Source organism: Leptopilina heterotoma, unplaced genomic scaffold (genome assembly GCF_015476425.1).
Source record: "Leptopilina heterotoma isolate Lh14 unplaced genomic scaffold, ASM1547642v1 Lhet_199, whole genome shotgun sequence".
Classification (NCBI taxonomy): Eukaryota; Metazoa; Arthropoda; class Insecta; order Hymenoptera; family Figitidae; genus Leptopilina; species Leptopilina heterotoma.
The window spans coordinates 609,075-625,573 of record NW_025110915.1 but is presented as its reverse complement, the minus strand read 5'-3'; the positions used below and the strand labels follow the sequence as shown (position 1 = coordinate 625,573).

Genomic DNA, 16,499 nt, shown 5'->3' with positions numbered 1-16,499 from the left:
AAAAACTAATTTTAATTATTGGATTATATTATTTTAATAATTGGAGTATAAACTCCAATCGCCCTAAATTTGAATTAGTAAAAAATTTAAAATGTTTACTAATTTGATTTAGTGACTGACTTTCTCCTTTAAGAATTAGTAAATTTTACTAATAGTAAATAGAAATAAAAAGTAGTAGAAATTACTATTAGTAAATTTACTAATTCGATAGCAAAAATTCAGTCACTACCACTATTAAGAAATGAATATAATTTTATTTTTATATATTTTATAATTTAATAATTATATAATTTGATACTTTATAGCAGACTTCGCACTTGATAATTAATTTTAAAAAAGTAGCAAAAAGTATCTTTCAAACTAAAAAAAAGTACTTAGTAAAATAGTAGCTATCAAAAAATTATAAACTTGATGACCAAAAAAAATTTTATTATTCATAATAAAGAATTTAAATATTTATAAAAATAATTTAATTCTTGGGAAGAATTTTATAAAATTTTTTTAATAATTCATTTCTTTCGACTAATTTTATGTAAATTCTAATTTAAATAATTTAATTCCTGATATTGAAAATCATTGAATTGCAAAAAGTTTTTTAGAATAATTAAATTTCACAAAGAATTAATTAAAATTTTTGAGAATAATTGAATGTCTAAGTGGTATTTTATTAAATTTTTTAAAATTAAATTCCTGAAATTCTTGGGTACGATTTTATTAGAATTTTTTTTAAATAATTGAATTTTCAAGAAAAAAATTTATTACTCATTAAAAATAATTGAATTCTTGTTATGAATATTGTTATTTATGAAAATAATTGAATTTTACAAAGAATTTTATTCAAATGCCTCAAAATAATTGAATTTTTGGGAATAGTTTTGTTATTTATCTTTAATAATTGAATTCTTTGGATGAATTATTTATGTAAATAATTGAATTCTTGGGAAGAATTTTATTAAAATCGAAAAGAATAATTGGATTTTAAAAAAATTTAATTAATATTGTATTTAAAATAATTGATTTCTTTTGCACAATTTTACTCAAATATTTGAAAATAATTGAATTTATGTGGAAAATTCTAATATTTTTGTAAATAATTGAATTCTTGCAAAGTATTTTATTAAAATTTTCAAATATAATTCAATTCCTGAGAAGAATTTTATTATTTATAAAAATGATTTAATGTTTGCGAAAAATTTTATTAAAATGTTTAAAAAGAATTGAATTTCTGTGAAATTTTTTTTTATTTTTAAAAATAATTGAATTCTTGTGGAAGACTTAATTTGTGAAAATAATAATTGAATTTTTCGATTAATTAACTTAACATAGTATTAAAATTTAAAAATAATTTAAATTCTTCGACGAGTTTTATTATTTATAAAAATAATTGAATTCTTGTTTAGAAGTTCATCAAAAGTTTAAAAAAAAAAATACTTTAGGTACTTTTTGAAAATAATTGAATCGTTTGAAAGAATTTGATCATAATTTTTGTGAATAGTTTTTTCATTTCTAGTATTAGCGAATTTAAAGTAGTGTAAAATCTCAACAACAAAAAACAGAAATATTAGCTTTAAGTGGCTGAAATTTAAAAAAAGAACCAAAATGGTAGCATAACGTAAAAAAGTAGTAAATAGTAGGTTTTAGTAGATATGAGTGCGAAGCGTTTATAGTGAAGAACAATAAGAACTTTTAATTAGAAAAATATATTAAAATACATTTTTTTAATTTAAACAAAGGGATTAAAAAATATTTTTTTTGAAAAAGGGGATTACCCTAGAAAAGCTTATTTATTTATACACATTATGTATTCTAATATTATTTATTATTTAATTTAAATAAAGAGATAAAATACATTTTTTGTGAAAAAGGGGATTACCCTAAAAGTACCTTTATTTATTTATATACTAATTTATTCAAATATTATTTATTATTTAATTTGAATAAAGGGATAAAATGTATTTTTTGTAAAAAAGAAAGGGGAATACCCTAAAACTACCTGATTTATTATTATTATCTTAATGTAAATAAATTCAAAAATAATATGAATAAAAGAATTATAACACTAAATAATAATCCTTATTATTTTTTATTATTTACTACTTTTATTATTCTAATTAATTAATATGTTAATAATATTAATAGTTAATGATAAAAATGTTTTTTTGCAAAATAACATTGTAATATGGCGGTAAACCTACATTTGAATTCAAATTAGCACAAAACTAGAGATTAAATTGCGTTTTATGACTTAATTATGCTAATTACCCGGGGAAAATTGTTTTACATAACTTTAAAACCAATATCTCGGGTTATATTCTTGTAATAAATCTTTTTTTGATATAAAAAAATACAGTTTTCAACAATTACAGCTGCAGGGAAATCCCGAATGTTGGAGTTTGTCCAACGGTTGGCAGCACTGGACGTTGCGGAAAATTAAATATTTAAAAAATAATAAATACAATCCAAAACTTTTAATTAATAATAATGTTAATAATATTATTATAGAACAATGTTAATAAACAATTTTTTGACTATTTTTTATTTTTAAATTCTTAATTAATTTTGAATTTTTCGTTAATGTACCGACCGTGGGGAAGTCAAAAGTTACCGTTAGAGGTGACAGCAAAAAAACAAATTTAAATTGTTGTTTATAATATTTTTCGTACAAAGAAAATGTTTTTTATTTGTAAAATTAATATTTACCAGTTTAAAAAAAATAAAATAATCGCAAAATTTTAAATTACCGACGAAGGAATAATAAGTTACAAAAGTGATCAGTAGATGTCACTTGATGTAAATGTACAATCACAGAAATAAGCATGGCTAACCTGTTCTCTAATAAACAATAACATTGGCAGTTATTTTTGTTGATAATTAATGAATATCAATCAAGTATTTAAAAATGTGATTATCAAGTGCTGTGTCTTATTAATTGGAATTAATTTTTAGAAATTATGTTTTGGAACTGTAGTGTTTGGAGTTGTCAGTCTGATCTGTCAACACAAATTGACGGTCGGCAGATAAAATTTTATCCATATCCAAAAGATAAAAGGTAATTGGAAATTTGTTTTATTTTCTGAAATAAACAATAAAATGTCCTGTTACAGATCTAATTAATTACGAGCAATGATTTTTTTCTAATAGCTTACAGGACCATTGGAAGAATGTTTGTAAGAAAGTTTCGCACGTTAAAGATAACAATTTCTTTCGATTATGTGAATTGCATTTTGAAAAACGATATATTACAAGGGATTTGAGATTAAAGCCCAGAGCGATTCCGACTATTTTTGGTAAGTTTAGTTTTTTTCTCTACTTTCTGAAATAATTTTCCTGATTTCATAACATAACCTCAAAAAATAGTCTCAGGTGTTTTCTTTTACCGCGCACACAATTTTTTCATATTTGTTTCAAGTGCCTACTGTTATCTCTTAAATATAGTTTTTATATATTTGTTTGAAAACATTTTTTATATTTCTATATTTTTATTTATTTTTGGTTCTTTTTCCGTATTTTAATTACAAAAGTTTTTTATCGATTTTGTTTTGACTAATGTCGATATAAACACTCTCTGCTAATTGTAAAATAAAATTTCAATAATTTTGTCTCATTACAGATCTTCCAAATAAGAGAAAGTTTCAACAAACTCCACAATCTGGTAAACGTAAATCTAAAGGTCCGCCAACTAAAAAAATCAAAGAAGAACCAAATTCTTCTTTAGAAGTGAATCAAGATTCTTCATTGCTTGTATGAATTTTACAATTTTTATTTTTCCAATAATTCTCCATGTATTTATCATTTTTTTCACTGTAAATTTTCTTTTTAGGATAAAAAGGACAAAAAGAAATCTCAAAAGTCGTCAATGATCACTCCGACTGTAAATAATTTGCGAAAAACATCAATAGACTCAAAGAAAATTGTTCGTTATCGATTGGTAATTGATATTGAAAAAATCCAGTCAACTGTACAAAAGAATGGCGAAAATATAAATGAAAATCAGAAAAGTGTCGTGAAACATTTTAGTGATGCAAGTGAAAAGAGAAAAAGAAAAGAGGAAAAAGAAGAAGAAGAAGAAAAAAAAAAAGAAGCAGAACAAGCAGATCAAGAAGAAGGCAAAGAGGAAAAAATAATAGATAAAATTGAAATAGAAGACGAAGAAAATTTCGAATACTTTGATTTTGTACCTGAAACGAATCGGCATACACAAGAAAATTCAAATGACTATCAAAAGGAGGAAAAACAGGACGAAAATTTAAGGTTTTTGGGTCAAAATTCAAAAAACGAATCATATCAAAATAGTTTACAATCTTCAGATTCTTCTCTCGATGAAGAGGATTATGAAGCGGAGTATTTAAAATTTTCTGACGACGAAGACAAATTAAAACCCTCAAATGCCTCTTATCGAAAAGAAGAATATTTAGTATTTTCCAACCAAAGTGAGACAGAAGAGATTGTAGGAGAGATTAATGAGGATAGATTGCAAACTTCTTTACACAAAGACGCTGAAGAAGAATTTATGATAATTTCTGATGATGACGAGACAATTGAAACGAATCAAAAGAAATTGCAAACTACTCCCCAACAAGAAGATAGAAAAAAATATTTTTTTTCCAATTCCAATAAACATTTTCTGCAAAATTCAAATCAAGAAGACCACCGAGAAAAAATAAACAAACACGACGATGAAGAAGAAGAAGAAGAAGAAGAAATGGAAGCAGAGTATTTAATATATTCCGATAATTCTGAAACGAATGAAAATATTACAGAACCACGGAATAATTCTCAAGAAATAAAATCCAGTGATCTTCCAACAAATTCCACGGATAAACGTTGCAAAAAAGGATGCGCATTGAAAAAAGAAACATGCGATAAAAATACCCAATTCCGTTGTATAAATTGCAATAATATCTATAACGTGACAAATAAATCCAATCAGGAAATATCCAATTCAATTTATTGTTTAGACAAGGAAATAGAATTTATCCCTCACTCAACAAAATTAATTCTCTCAGAATCGAAAGTATCAATGAAACTACTTGCGGAACATTTGATATTTACAAATAATGGAAATATTCAACCTTGCGGTGGTAATTGTGAATTGACAAGAATAATTTACGATAATTCACAAAATTATAAATGCGAAAAATGTGGTAATATTTATCGAAATTCGATACAAAGTGTTGTACAATTACCATATTCAGACGACGAGTCGGTTATTAAATTTAACGATATTTACCCAGATATCGATGACTGTGATGATTCTGAAGACGACGATGTCTCGTCAAATTTTTGGGATGACGATTCTGCATCAGATGCTGTTGATGTTAGTAAAGAAGATTTATCAGAAACGGAACCATTGAAAGAAAAGAAAAAAAATCATCTAAATGACAAAAATATTACAAAAAAAACTGAATGTAAAAATGGTTGTCAATTCACAAAAATAACTTTGAATGGTGGTACAATTATCAAGTGTATCAAGTGCAAGAGAAATTACGAATTGGAGGAGAAAAATAAATTGGAAATAAACTTATTAAAAATATCCGACGAGGTGTTGCAGAAGTATGAAGATAAACTATCAAAAGAGGAAAATAATGACGAGAAAAAAATAGGAAAGACTAAGAAAAGAGCGAAAGATTTACTTAAAGCTCTACAGGATAAGACGAAAAATGTTAACGATATGATGAGAGTATTAAAAAATTCGAAAAAAGTCTCTAATTTATTGCAAATGCAAAAGGAAAAAATCAGGAAAACTGCAAATTTGAGTAGTAAATTGAAAAATAAACAGGATTTATCAAACGTGGGAAATAAATCGAAAGAAATAAAAAATTTGTTGCGAACATCAAATAGTCAGAAGGAAAAGAAAACAGAAGTGCCAAAGAATGAATTAAAGAAGAAAATAGATGGGAAATTGGAGAAAATTGAGAAGAAGGAAGAGGCGAAGACTATTGAGAAAAAAGTGGAGAATCAAATAAAAATTACGAATAGTATTTGTCTGGTGAATGAAATAATTGATTTGGAAGAGGAAAATGTAGAAAATTACCCTTGTGATATTTGCGATTTACCATTTGAAACTAGGGATTTGGTGAAAGATCATATTTTCACGATGCATGGCATTAAACCTGAAGTGCTTTGGGCTCCTTTTGAAACTCCTGATTGTAAATCAATTTCCATCGAAAACCAATCGAGGTAAATTTCACTTCTTTTCTATTTCTTTCTATTCAATTCTTCAAGTATTTTACATTTTTCTAATTTTTTTACTAAAAAAAAATTATTAAATTTTTTTTTATAATTTTTATAATTTTTGGTTTTACAAATTTTTATTTTTCAAGAAATTGATAAAATTTTGTAAAAAAAATCAAGCAAAAAATTATAAAAATTTGCTTTGAAAAGTACTTTTCCTAACAATTCGTTGATCAAAAATGTTGTAAAATTCACGAATGTGCATTTTTCTCTTTTTCCGTATATATATAAAAATTTTAATTTCATAATAATCGAAAGATATTTTTATTTTTAATATTTTAATGAATGAAAACAAATGATTTAATTTTCTTATTACAGGCCTCGAATAGTATGACATTTTCGACTATTCTTCCGAATACTACAACAAAATATCACTTTTCTGGTATAAAATACTATTTATTTCGATTTTTCTATCGCAAAAAATAAATCAAATCTTTCAAAAATTATTTTTGAATAAACTTTTTAAGATAATTAAATTTTTGAAATATATAATTGTAAAATTTGTCAATAATTGAGATTTTGTAAAATTGTTTTAAAACTAATTGACTTTGATTTAAGTATTTCATTAAAAATTTTCGAAAATCAAATTTTGAAGAAAATTAATTACAAATTTTTAAAATAATTGAATTCTCAATAGTTTCAATGAAAAATCTTCAAATAAAAATTATGAAAATTAAAAATTAATGAAAATTAGATTCCAAGAATTTTATTCAGATATTTTTTAGAAATGTAATTCTTAGAATTTTTTTACTACTAATTTTTTAAAATTTAATTATTTTCCATATTTTTTCCTACATATTTCGAAAAATTCAAATATCTACAAAAATCACCTATTTATAAATTACTTAAATTAAAAACTATAAAAAATAATAATGAAAAATTAACAACATTATATTTTTTTTAAATTGTTATTGAAATTTTGGAGATAAAAATCATCTGGAAAATTTTCAATTGAAATTGTTCAAAAAATTAATCAGTTTCTTAAATACGTATTTTAATAATTATAATTAAAATTCTTCAAAAACTTGCTAATATGTTTTATATTTTCAAAATATTCAATTATTTTAAAAAATATTACCGAACTTCAATTACATTGCGAAATTTTCTACTGTATATATAATTGAAAATTCTATTATCTTTAAAAACTTATTTTAAAATAATAAGAAAGAAAAAGGAAGACATTTAACTCGGACGTTAAAGACTTATTATAATTATTTAAAAATATTTTGAAAAAGTGAATTTAAAGAATTTATTTATTACAATTTTTTAAAAATTAATTATTTTCAATATTTTTGTTAAAATATTTTCAATTATTTACATTAATAACTTTTATATTAAAACTGAAACTTTTAAATTAAATTAAATAAAAAATGTCAAAAACAATTATTTAAAAAAATTGATTTTTATATTTAAGTAATTGAATTCTCGAAATACTGTCGTAAAATTATTAAAATTAATTGATTCTAAAATGAATTTTAATTTTAAATTGTAGAAAATAATTGAATTTTGTAAGGATGATTACAGTTGTGATTTTTAAAAATAATTAAATTTTAGAAGGTTTGAAATTCAAATTTAAAAAAGTTTTAATTTTTTTTTTTTTTTGAAAAATAAATAAGGAGTATTTTAATAAGTTAATATTAAATCAGTAAATTTTAGAAATCAGTAAAAAGCCAGGGAAATAGAAAATGGAATTTTTGTGACAAAACTGAATAAATTAAACGACTTTTAATCGACTAAAGCGACTTTTTTGCGCTTTATATTCGATCCGAGGCCTGTTATTTTTGCTGTCTTCTCTTTCCGTATACATAAAAATTTACGTTCCAAAATAATCGTAAGATAAATATTTTCAATTTTAATAAATCAAGAAAAACTATACGTATTAAAAAATTATTGAATTTTGTTCTATCTTATTAATTTTTTCCCAAACGGTATTTTCGAAAGACAGCAAACATGAATTACACTTTTTATTTCTAATTAATAAAAAAGAAATTAATAAGAATTAATCGTTGAATTTCAACCAGGAATATGGATCCACCACAGGAGACATTGGAAAATTCATTATCACCAAAAGTCGAGGAGGAAAAATTGGAAAAATTTCCCTGTAACAATTGTGAATTGAAATTTTCCACAATGGACGAAATTAATGTGCACAAAGAGATTCATTTGGAAATGCCAGTGAAGGAAATGAAGTGTAATATTTGTGAAGAAATTTTTATAGACAATAACTTATTTCGAGTTCATTTACGTGAACACATTGCACACTCATAAATGCCAACAATATTCTAAAGCATTTATCGATTAATTATTATTACAAACTCAATGCAATGTCATGAAGTTTACTACATTATTCAACATTAAATTAATTCCAAATTTAAATTAATTTTTTTTTCCTTTATAATTTATTAATTGTTAAATTAATATTTGCCTTCGTTCTGTTTCTTTTTTTTATTCGTTTTGTCTTTTTTTGTATTCTTTTTTCCTTATTCTTTTTTCCATTGCTTTTATTTTTTTTTATTTTTTTTTCATTTTTTAAATTCTTTTCTCATTCTTTTCTCATTTTTTTACTTTTTTTTCATTTTTTTCCCCTAAATTTGTATTTAAATTAAGAACTAAAAAATCGTGTATGTTTGTACAGTAAAATCGATGAGGGAAAATGAGAAAAATATATTTTTAATCTAGTTGATAATTTCATTTTTGTAACTCACGTAAAAATAATTGTATAATAAAAAAAGTCTGTGACTGCAATAATTAGCAATAGCTTTATTTGTTTTAAACGATTCAAGTACATTGGATTACATAACACCTAGTGTCTTTTTTTCTCGTCACTAAAAATCCAACTGTAATATTACATCGTTCCGTTTTTTTTTTTTCATTTGTAATAGTACATTTTATTTTCTGTTTTTTTTCTCGTAAATGGTGCGTGATGCGAATTTATTTTTTTTTCTCAACTACAGTGTGTATGTTTTTTTATTTCTTGTATATATAGAGGTATATGTATACATATTTGTTCATCATTTAAGACGCAGTTACAACAATTAATTATGTACATAACTATTTAAGCTATATATGACTAACGATATTGACGCTTTAGGATGCTTTCGATTTATGCTTTCGTGAGAATGCAAATAATTTTTTTTTTTTTATAGCGACTCGACGAGGCTCAAATCTGAAATTGACTACTGTACAGTATATTAAATTTCAACTGAATAACAATATATTGTGCAAACTAGCATCTAATTAGAATTGCAATTATTTATAAATATATACATCAACATTCATATTTTTCGCGAATCGCCATTTATATATTATATTTTAATAATAAATCTAAAAATTCATCATCAGGATTAACAATATTTTTACGTTCAATTAGCATTCAATTTTTCTCATCAAAAAATTAAATTTTTAAATTATTTTAATAAATTATAAATTACAATATATTTTCAGTTTTTGCAAAGTAGAAACAAATTCGATTTTTGAAGAAAGCTAAAGAAAATTTCTCCGTAGTTAATTTTCGACTTTATTTATTTCTTCCATTTTTTTATTTATTTGGATTTATTTTTTGAAAAAATTGAATGCAAGTTGAGAAAGTTGTTTCTAAAACTGAAGTTCCTTTATAAGAACGGACCTCGTCGATTTTTTTTTTGTTTTTTTTTTCATCGTGAGCGCACTCTTGGGACTCGGTCTAATCCAAAAATTGACCATTTCAGAAATTGGTAATCGTAGGGTAACTTTTCTTTTCTTTCTTTTCTCTTTTTTTTTATTGTTTCACTCTAAAAATTGAAAATATTGACTTTGATTTCACGCTACTTTTTTTTTTGTTTTGTTAATAAGGACACATGAAAAATTGATCGACGCTTATAATAATCTAAAAAACACTTACACGCATATAACATCTAGAGATTGACTTTCATACCAATTCCTGAATTAATCTCTCGGTATATAATAATATTAATAATAATATTAATTAACACAGAGGAAAAATTAATTCGAAAAAATATTTTTCCATTTCTAGTAAAAATCTACAAAGGAATATTGACTTTTCGAATCTTGTTTTATCTCATCATCACATTTCAATTTCGTCTTCTTACAATTATTTTCTCTTTTTTTCTATTCTTTTCTCTATTCTTTGATTATTTCCACTATTCTTTTTTCTTTGTTTCCTTTTTTTCACTCTCGATTTTTTATTCTCTCTTGAAATTACTTCAATACTTTTTTTTTGTCAAAATTTCGGTAATCTTTTTTTTTTCTGCGGGTATTACTTATATTTTTTTTATTAAGGGCATGAGATATTTTATTGACATTTTAAGATTTTTTTTTCGTTAATTTAAACTTTTTTTTAATTAGCTAAAAATTTTGTTTCAAAAATTAGTAGTTTTGTATATTTATCACTCAGGTAATGAAGAATTTTTTTTTTGTTTTGCATTTTAAATTAGTGGCTCACTTTATTTTCGCATACTAGTGCATATTTGTAGAGTATAATTTTTAGATTATTAATATGAAGATATGTGATTGACGAAAAATTATATTATGACTATGAAAAAACCCGTTCTATTAATTTATTGACTTTTTTTTTTTAAATTTAAACATTTTTCGATTTATTACTGTTCAATTGTATAATTAATTTATTTTTAGCAACTTTTTCCGTTTATTTTTATGTTTAAAATTCGAAATTTATTTTCTCTTTGAAAAAAAGAATTATATTATATTAATTTAATGTTTATTTAATATTTTATTGTTTAATATTTATTTCATTTTTAATCATTTAAATATTTTTAAAAAAATTAACAATAATTAAACTAATTTGAATTTATTTATTAAATTTGTAATAATTAAATTAATCTCATTAGCTTCATTTATTTAATATTTAATTTATAAATGTTTGACAGTAGACGAGCAATGTAACAAAAAAATGTTTCGCCAAATGATATTGTAATTTCTTTCGCTATTAACAATTTTTTTTTCGAATAATGGTTCACTTTGACTGAAAATTTATTTTTACTATTTATTTTTCGCTGTGAAGAACTTATCGTCCGACCGACAAATAAATAAATTTACTGTAAAAACAATTTCATAAATAATAAATAAAAATTTTATTTTCCACTTATAGATTATTTTTTTTTTTTGCAAAAACTAAGGTGCAAATTACTTTTTTTTACATTATATGGAAATTTATATAAATCACTATAACTTCTTTGATAATTATAATAATTGCAATTTTTTCTCAACATTTCGTATATAGTTAACAATATTCTAAATTTTTTTTATAATTCTAAAATTAACTATTTAGGCCAAGTAAACGATGGCGATCTTATTTTTCAACAATAACATTTTTGTATAATATAGTAATTATTTTTTTCAATAACGAAAAGACTTTTTTTTTTGAATTATAGGAGAATTAATTTACTCCTCATGAAATATTTAATAACTATTAATTAATTAATTATTGATTATTAATTAATTATCAATGATTAGTTGATTATTAATTAATTGTTAATTTGCAATTAATACATTTTGGATTAATAATAAATGATTATTAATTAATTGTTGTGTTTTATTTAATTAATTAATAATAATCAATTAGGTAGTTGTCTAATTAATTAATTTCTTTCATAATTTATCACTCCGTTTGAATCATTTTACACATAATATAATATATTTTTCGTTCACTGAATCTAATTCTTCTTCTATTTTTTTTAATTAATAATACGTATTAATTAATTTGCTAATTTTTCGTGTTATTTGCTATTTATTTTTTTATAATGATTTAGATATATAATAATATTGATAAGGTAGGCCATTTATAAGGAAGCATAAATAATCTTGTCGATCGGCCACGAACCCATAAATATTGGTTATTGGAATATTTATATAACCCACTTACGTAATAATATAATTGTTAATAATAATTATTTTTTTACTATTAAATAAATAACAACTTAACAAGTTAAATACATTAAATATCAGTAATAAGGATTAAACTTTTTTTTTCGTTAATTTTTGTATGTGGTAATAATAAATTTTGCTATAATGTCTGCGCGATCCTTGCGTTTTGGAATAATAATTTATTTCAATTTCTTTTTATTTATAATAATTTCAATTATTTCTTTTACTCTTCTTTTTTTAAATAATTTTTCAATATTTATACTTAAATGACAAATTTCTCCTTTACAAAATCTATTATTCGATGTCTAATGAAAAAATTCTATTCTTAAAATTAATTATTTAAAAAAATAATACAATTTTTCTGTCTTTAAAGCGTGAAAATTAATTTTTGTACTTATACACTCTTGTATTTGGTTTGTTTCGAGTTTAACGTACTTTCTTTCTTCACAGAAAATTTTTTGTTTCGAATAAACAATTTTAATGTAAAATAAAAAAATTTGAATAATATTTATTCCTATTGTTAAATTAATAATTAATTACAGTATTAATGAATAATATTTCTAATTAATTATTCTGTTAATTAATCGCATTATTAATTAATTATCCTAATAATTAATCACTATATTAATTAACTATTAATTAATCACACTATTAATTGATTGTTAATTAATTATTAGTTAATTAATTAATTATTTAATTGATTACTAGTTAATTATTAAATTCATATTACTAGTTAATTAACTAATTAATTATTGTTTAATTCACTTATTAACTAATTTTTTAATTAATAAATTTGAAATTAGTGAAAATTCGTCTGAACATGTAAATTTAATCAATTCATTTACAGTTTAACTATTTTAGGAATATTTTTAATTTATCAATTTTTTCTATAGAAAAGCTCGCGGTCAAAAAAAAAAACAAAAAAACAAAAAGGATCCTGAACGTGAATTTTTTTGAGATATTCAAGAAGATCACAAGGAACGCGCAGCCTCCGTGCTGTAAAATACTTTCATCAATTAAGGCTGTGTTAATTATTGTCTTTCTCGCACACCCTTAAAACTCGCGCTCGCAGGAGTTCCTTTTTTCAATTTTTTTTTTCGATCGAGAGCTTTGCACTCATTTTTGTTTTCTGTTAAAATCATTTCGTACATATTTTCTAAAACACTTATAGAACAATATTTTTATACTCAATGAAAAATCTATTATAATAATTCACTCTTTCTGTAATATATATATAATATATATTTAAAAATTTGAAAATTTTGATCCAGATTTATCTCAGTCCATTTTTATAATTTTAAAAGCCTCTGCCATTTTTTTCTTTGTTTAAATTTGTTTTTTTTTAGTTATAAAGTCGGGTTTATTTTTTTTGTAATTTTTCTTTTCATAAAAATTTTTTTTTAATACTTTCTATATAAATTTTTATTAGCGCAAGTTTTCAGTCTCGCTTCTATTTCTTTTTTTTTATAAATTATTTGCTTTTACATGCAGGTAGCCTACTTCATTTTTTTACTTTTTGTTTCACTTTTATTTGAATTTTTTTTTCCTTTAAAAACTACTGTGCATAAAAATTTACAACTAAGCGAAGAATTTTTACAATATTGCAAACGATTAAACGTCCACTAATTTGTAGAAGTTTTTTTTTTTCTTTGAACATTTAATTAGTCAACATTTATCTATTAAACATTTAGTGAACATTTATGTAGAAAAATGAGCTCATTCATTGGTCTTTCCTTGCAGGTATTATAGAACTGCAAGTTTACGAGTTTTTTTTTCCTTAAATAATCAAGAGAGGAGAGGGGACGTTTAACCGGCAAATTTTTATTTTTTGTTTGTTAAAAATTACTTGTGAATTTGTATGTTAATTTTGGTGAAAGTTCTACAAAAATTTATATAGACTTTTCTTTTTGTTTTTTAAAATAAATTTTGAAATGTCTGATTTTCATTCTCCACTAATTATTCTGTTTAATTTTCCGTTAATTATTCTGTTAATTTTTTTAATTATTAATATTTATAATTATTAATATTAATAATTTTAATGCAGTTTGTTAATTTCAATAATTTTATTAGTTCTATTAATTTATATTAAATTATATTAATATTAATTTTATTAATAAATAAAAAAACAAGAAATAAACTTTTGAAAATTCTTAATTAGTATAAACATAAAATGTAAATAATAAATAAAATTAATATTTTTTTACTTCAAATTTAATTTACACGAAAACGAAACTTCACCTGGAACAGCGAAAAATTTCTCTAGAATAGCGAAAGTATTAATTGAAACAACCGAAAAATTCGCCAATGTAGTGAAATTTATAACTATTTCAGATATAATTTTTTTTTCACTTTTTTTGTAAAAAAAATTGATTGAAAAAAAATATTTATTAAATAAATTCGTTATTAATTGCAATTAATAACGAATTTAAGAAATAATTGAAAATTTCGAAATTAGTAATTTTTGTAGAATTTTCGCCAGAAAATTCAGTGGTCAGTTGATAGAAATAGCTCGTAAAGGAACTAGCGATTAATAATTAGTACAGATATACAATATACGTTAATACATTTAAGTGTGTTTATAATATTTTTATGTATAATATTATAAATTTTGGTCACAGACGAGTGATTTGAAATCGATGAATTTTCGCGAAAGAAATGTATATATATATTCTAAATCTATACATTAATTATAGATAGAGGAAAAAGCCAGTTGGAAGTAAGCAGATAGAGAGAAGATTAAAAAATAAAATAACAGGAAGAATAAGCACAACTTTCAGGATCCCTGATGAATTTTCTCTCGATTTCTTATCACTCGTTGGCTACCGCGATACTTTTTTTTTAAACGACTAACAATCGTTATAAATATATAAACAGCTGCGAGCTAATTCTCATTATAGGTACATAATTTACTGTACACACAAACATATATGTATAATATATAATATTTTTTTTTCTTTCATATAATATATTCTATATATATATGTATATGTATATTATATATATTTTATCATTTAATATAATATTTGATAATGTTTGTTTTGAAAAGTAAAGACTAAAAAAGTGCCGGCAGGGTTTGATTCGGTTAATCCGCGCTTTAAAAAAAGAAAGAAAAAAATCTGCTTTTTAATGGACTTTTATTTTCCTTGATCAGTCTATTAGTACTTTTTTTCAGGCAATTAATGTGGATTTCTTACTTCTTGTTTTCTCGGGATTGGAAATTTTCTCTTCTTTAAAAGAAATGAGAATTATTTTTCTTATGGAAGAAAAATTTTTATTTCTATTATAAATTTTTCTTTTGGGAGAAAATTTATTTTTCTGTTATAAATTTGTTTGATGAGAAAATTTATTTTTCGATTATAAATTTTTTTGATGAGAAAATTAATTTTTTTATAAAAGAGAAAGTTTATTTTTCTTTCAAGAGACAATTTATTTTTCGTTTTAAGAGAAAAATTATTTTTTTTTTCCAAAAAGAGAAAAAGTGGTTTTAGTGAATAGAGAAATTTTTTTTTTTTTCTTTGAAGAAAAGTTTTTCCATTCTTCCAATAAAAGAAAAACGTATTCTATTGTTGGAAAAGAGAAAATTTTTATTTTTTCAGTAAAAGAAAACATTTTCTTTTATTGAAGAAACGAAATTCTCATTTTTTAAGAGAATTTTTTATTTTTCCAATAAAGAAAACATTACTTTTTTTATTGAAGAAAAGAAATTCTGATTCTTTCAATGAAAAACATTTTCTAGAAAAAAGAAGTATTTATTCTATCTATAAAAAATATTTTTCTTTCTTGAGAAAACAAATTTTCATTCTTTCGATAAAATTACTTTTTTTAATCCATTTGTTTATAATATATTTTTATTTTGAAAAAAATAATTTTTTGAATATAAATATTTTTTATTCTAGAAAAGAAATATTTTTTTTCAATAAAAATATTTTCTTTCATTAAAGATAAAAAATTCCTATTCTTTCAAATGAAAAATATTTTTTTTTTTTTTGATGAAAATATTGTCTTAATTTTCTTTATTAATAAAAACAAATTTTCATTTGGAAAATTTAATTTTCCTCCCTTTTTTTAAAGAAAATTTTTTTTTCGAAAGAAAGAAATTCTTTTTGTAAATAATACACAAAAGTTGCATTTAATTAATAGAAGCAAGAAATTAAAATTCTTTTTAGTAGACAACAATTTTCTTTTATAGGAAAATGAAGTTTTCAAATTATTTTAGTGGAAAAAAGTTTTAGTTAAAAAAAATAGCAATTTCCTTTCTAATACTAGAAAACATTTTCTTTCATTAAAAATGAAAAACGAAAGATTCATTCTGTCAAGAGGAAAAAATTTTCTTTCATAAGAATGAATTTTTCATCCTTTCATAAATGAAAATCCTCTCTCAT

At 22.2% G+C, this 16,499-nt stretch overlaps 1 protein-coding gene across 2 annotated transcripts; it reads left to right on the top strand.

The window, feature by feature from the left end:
- Positions 1 to 2,777: 2,777 nt before the first annotated feature.
- LOC122501064 (uncharacterized protein DDB_G0283697-like) lies at positions 2,778 to 8,610 on the top strand. Of its 2 annotated transcripts, XM_043610306.1 has the most exons (6): positions 2,778 to 3,049; positions 3,142 to 3,287; positions 3,611 to 3,741; positions 3,821 to 6,180; positions 6,553 to 6,616; positions 8,256 to 8,380. In XM_043610306.1, exons 1-5 carry the CDS (start codon positions 2,952 to 2,954, stop codon positions 6,566 to 6,568), a joined length of 2,751 nt encoding a protein of 916 aa, XP_043466241.1. In that variant the 5' UTR covers positions 2,778 to 2,951; the 3' UTR covers positions 6,569 to 6,616; positions 8,256 to 8,380. The 2 variants fall into 2 exon arrangements, with proteins under 2 accessions (XP_043466241.1, XP_043466240.1); XM_043610305.1 differs by lacking the exon at positions 6,553 to 6,616 and having other exon boundaries at positions 8,256 to 8,610.
- Positions 8,611 to 16,499: the final 7,889 nt, after the last annotated feature.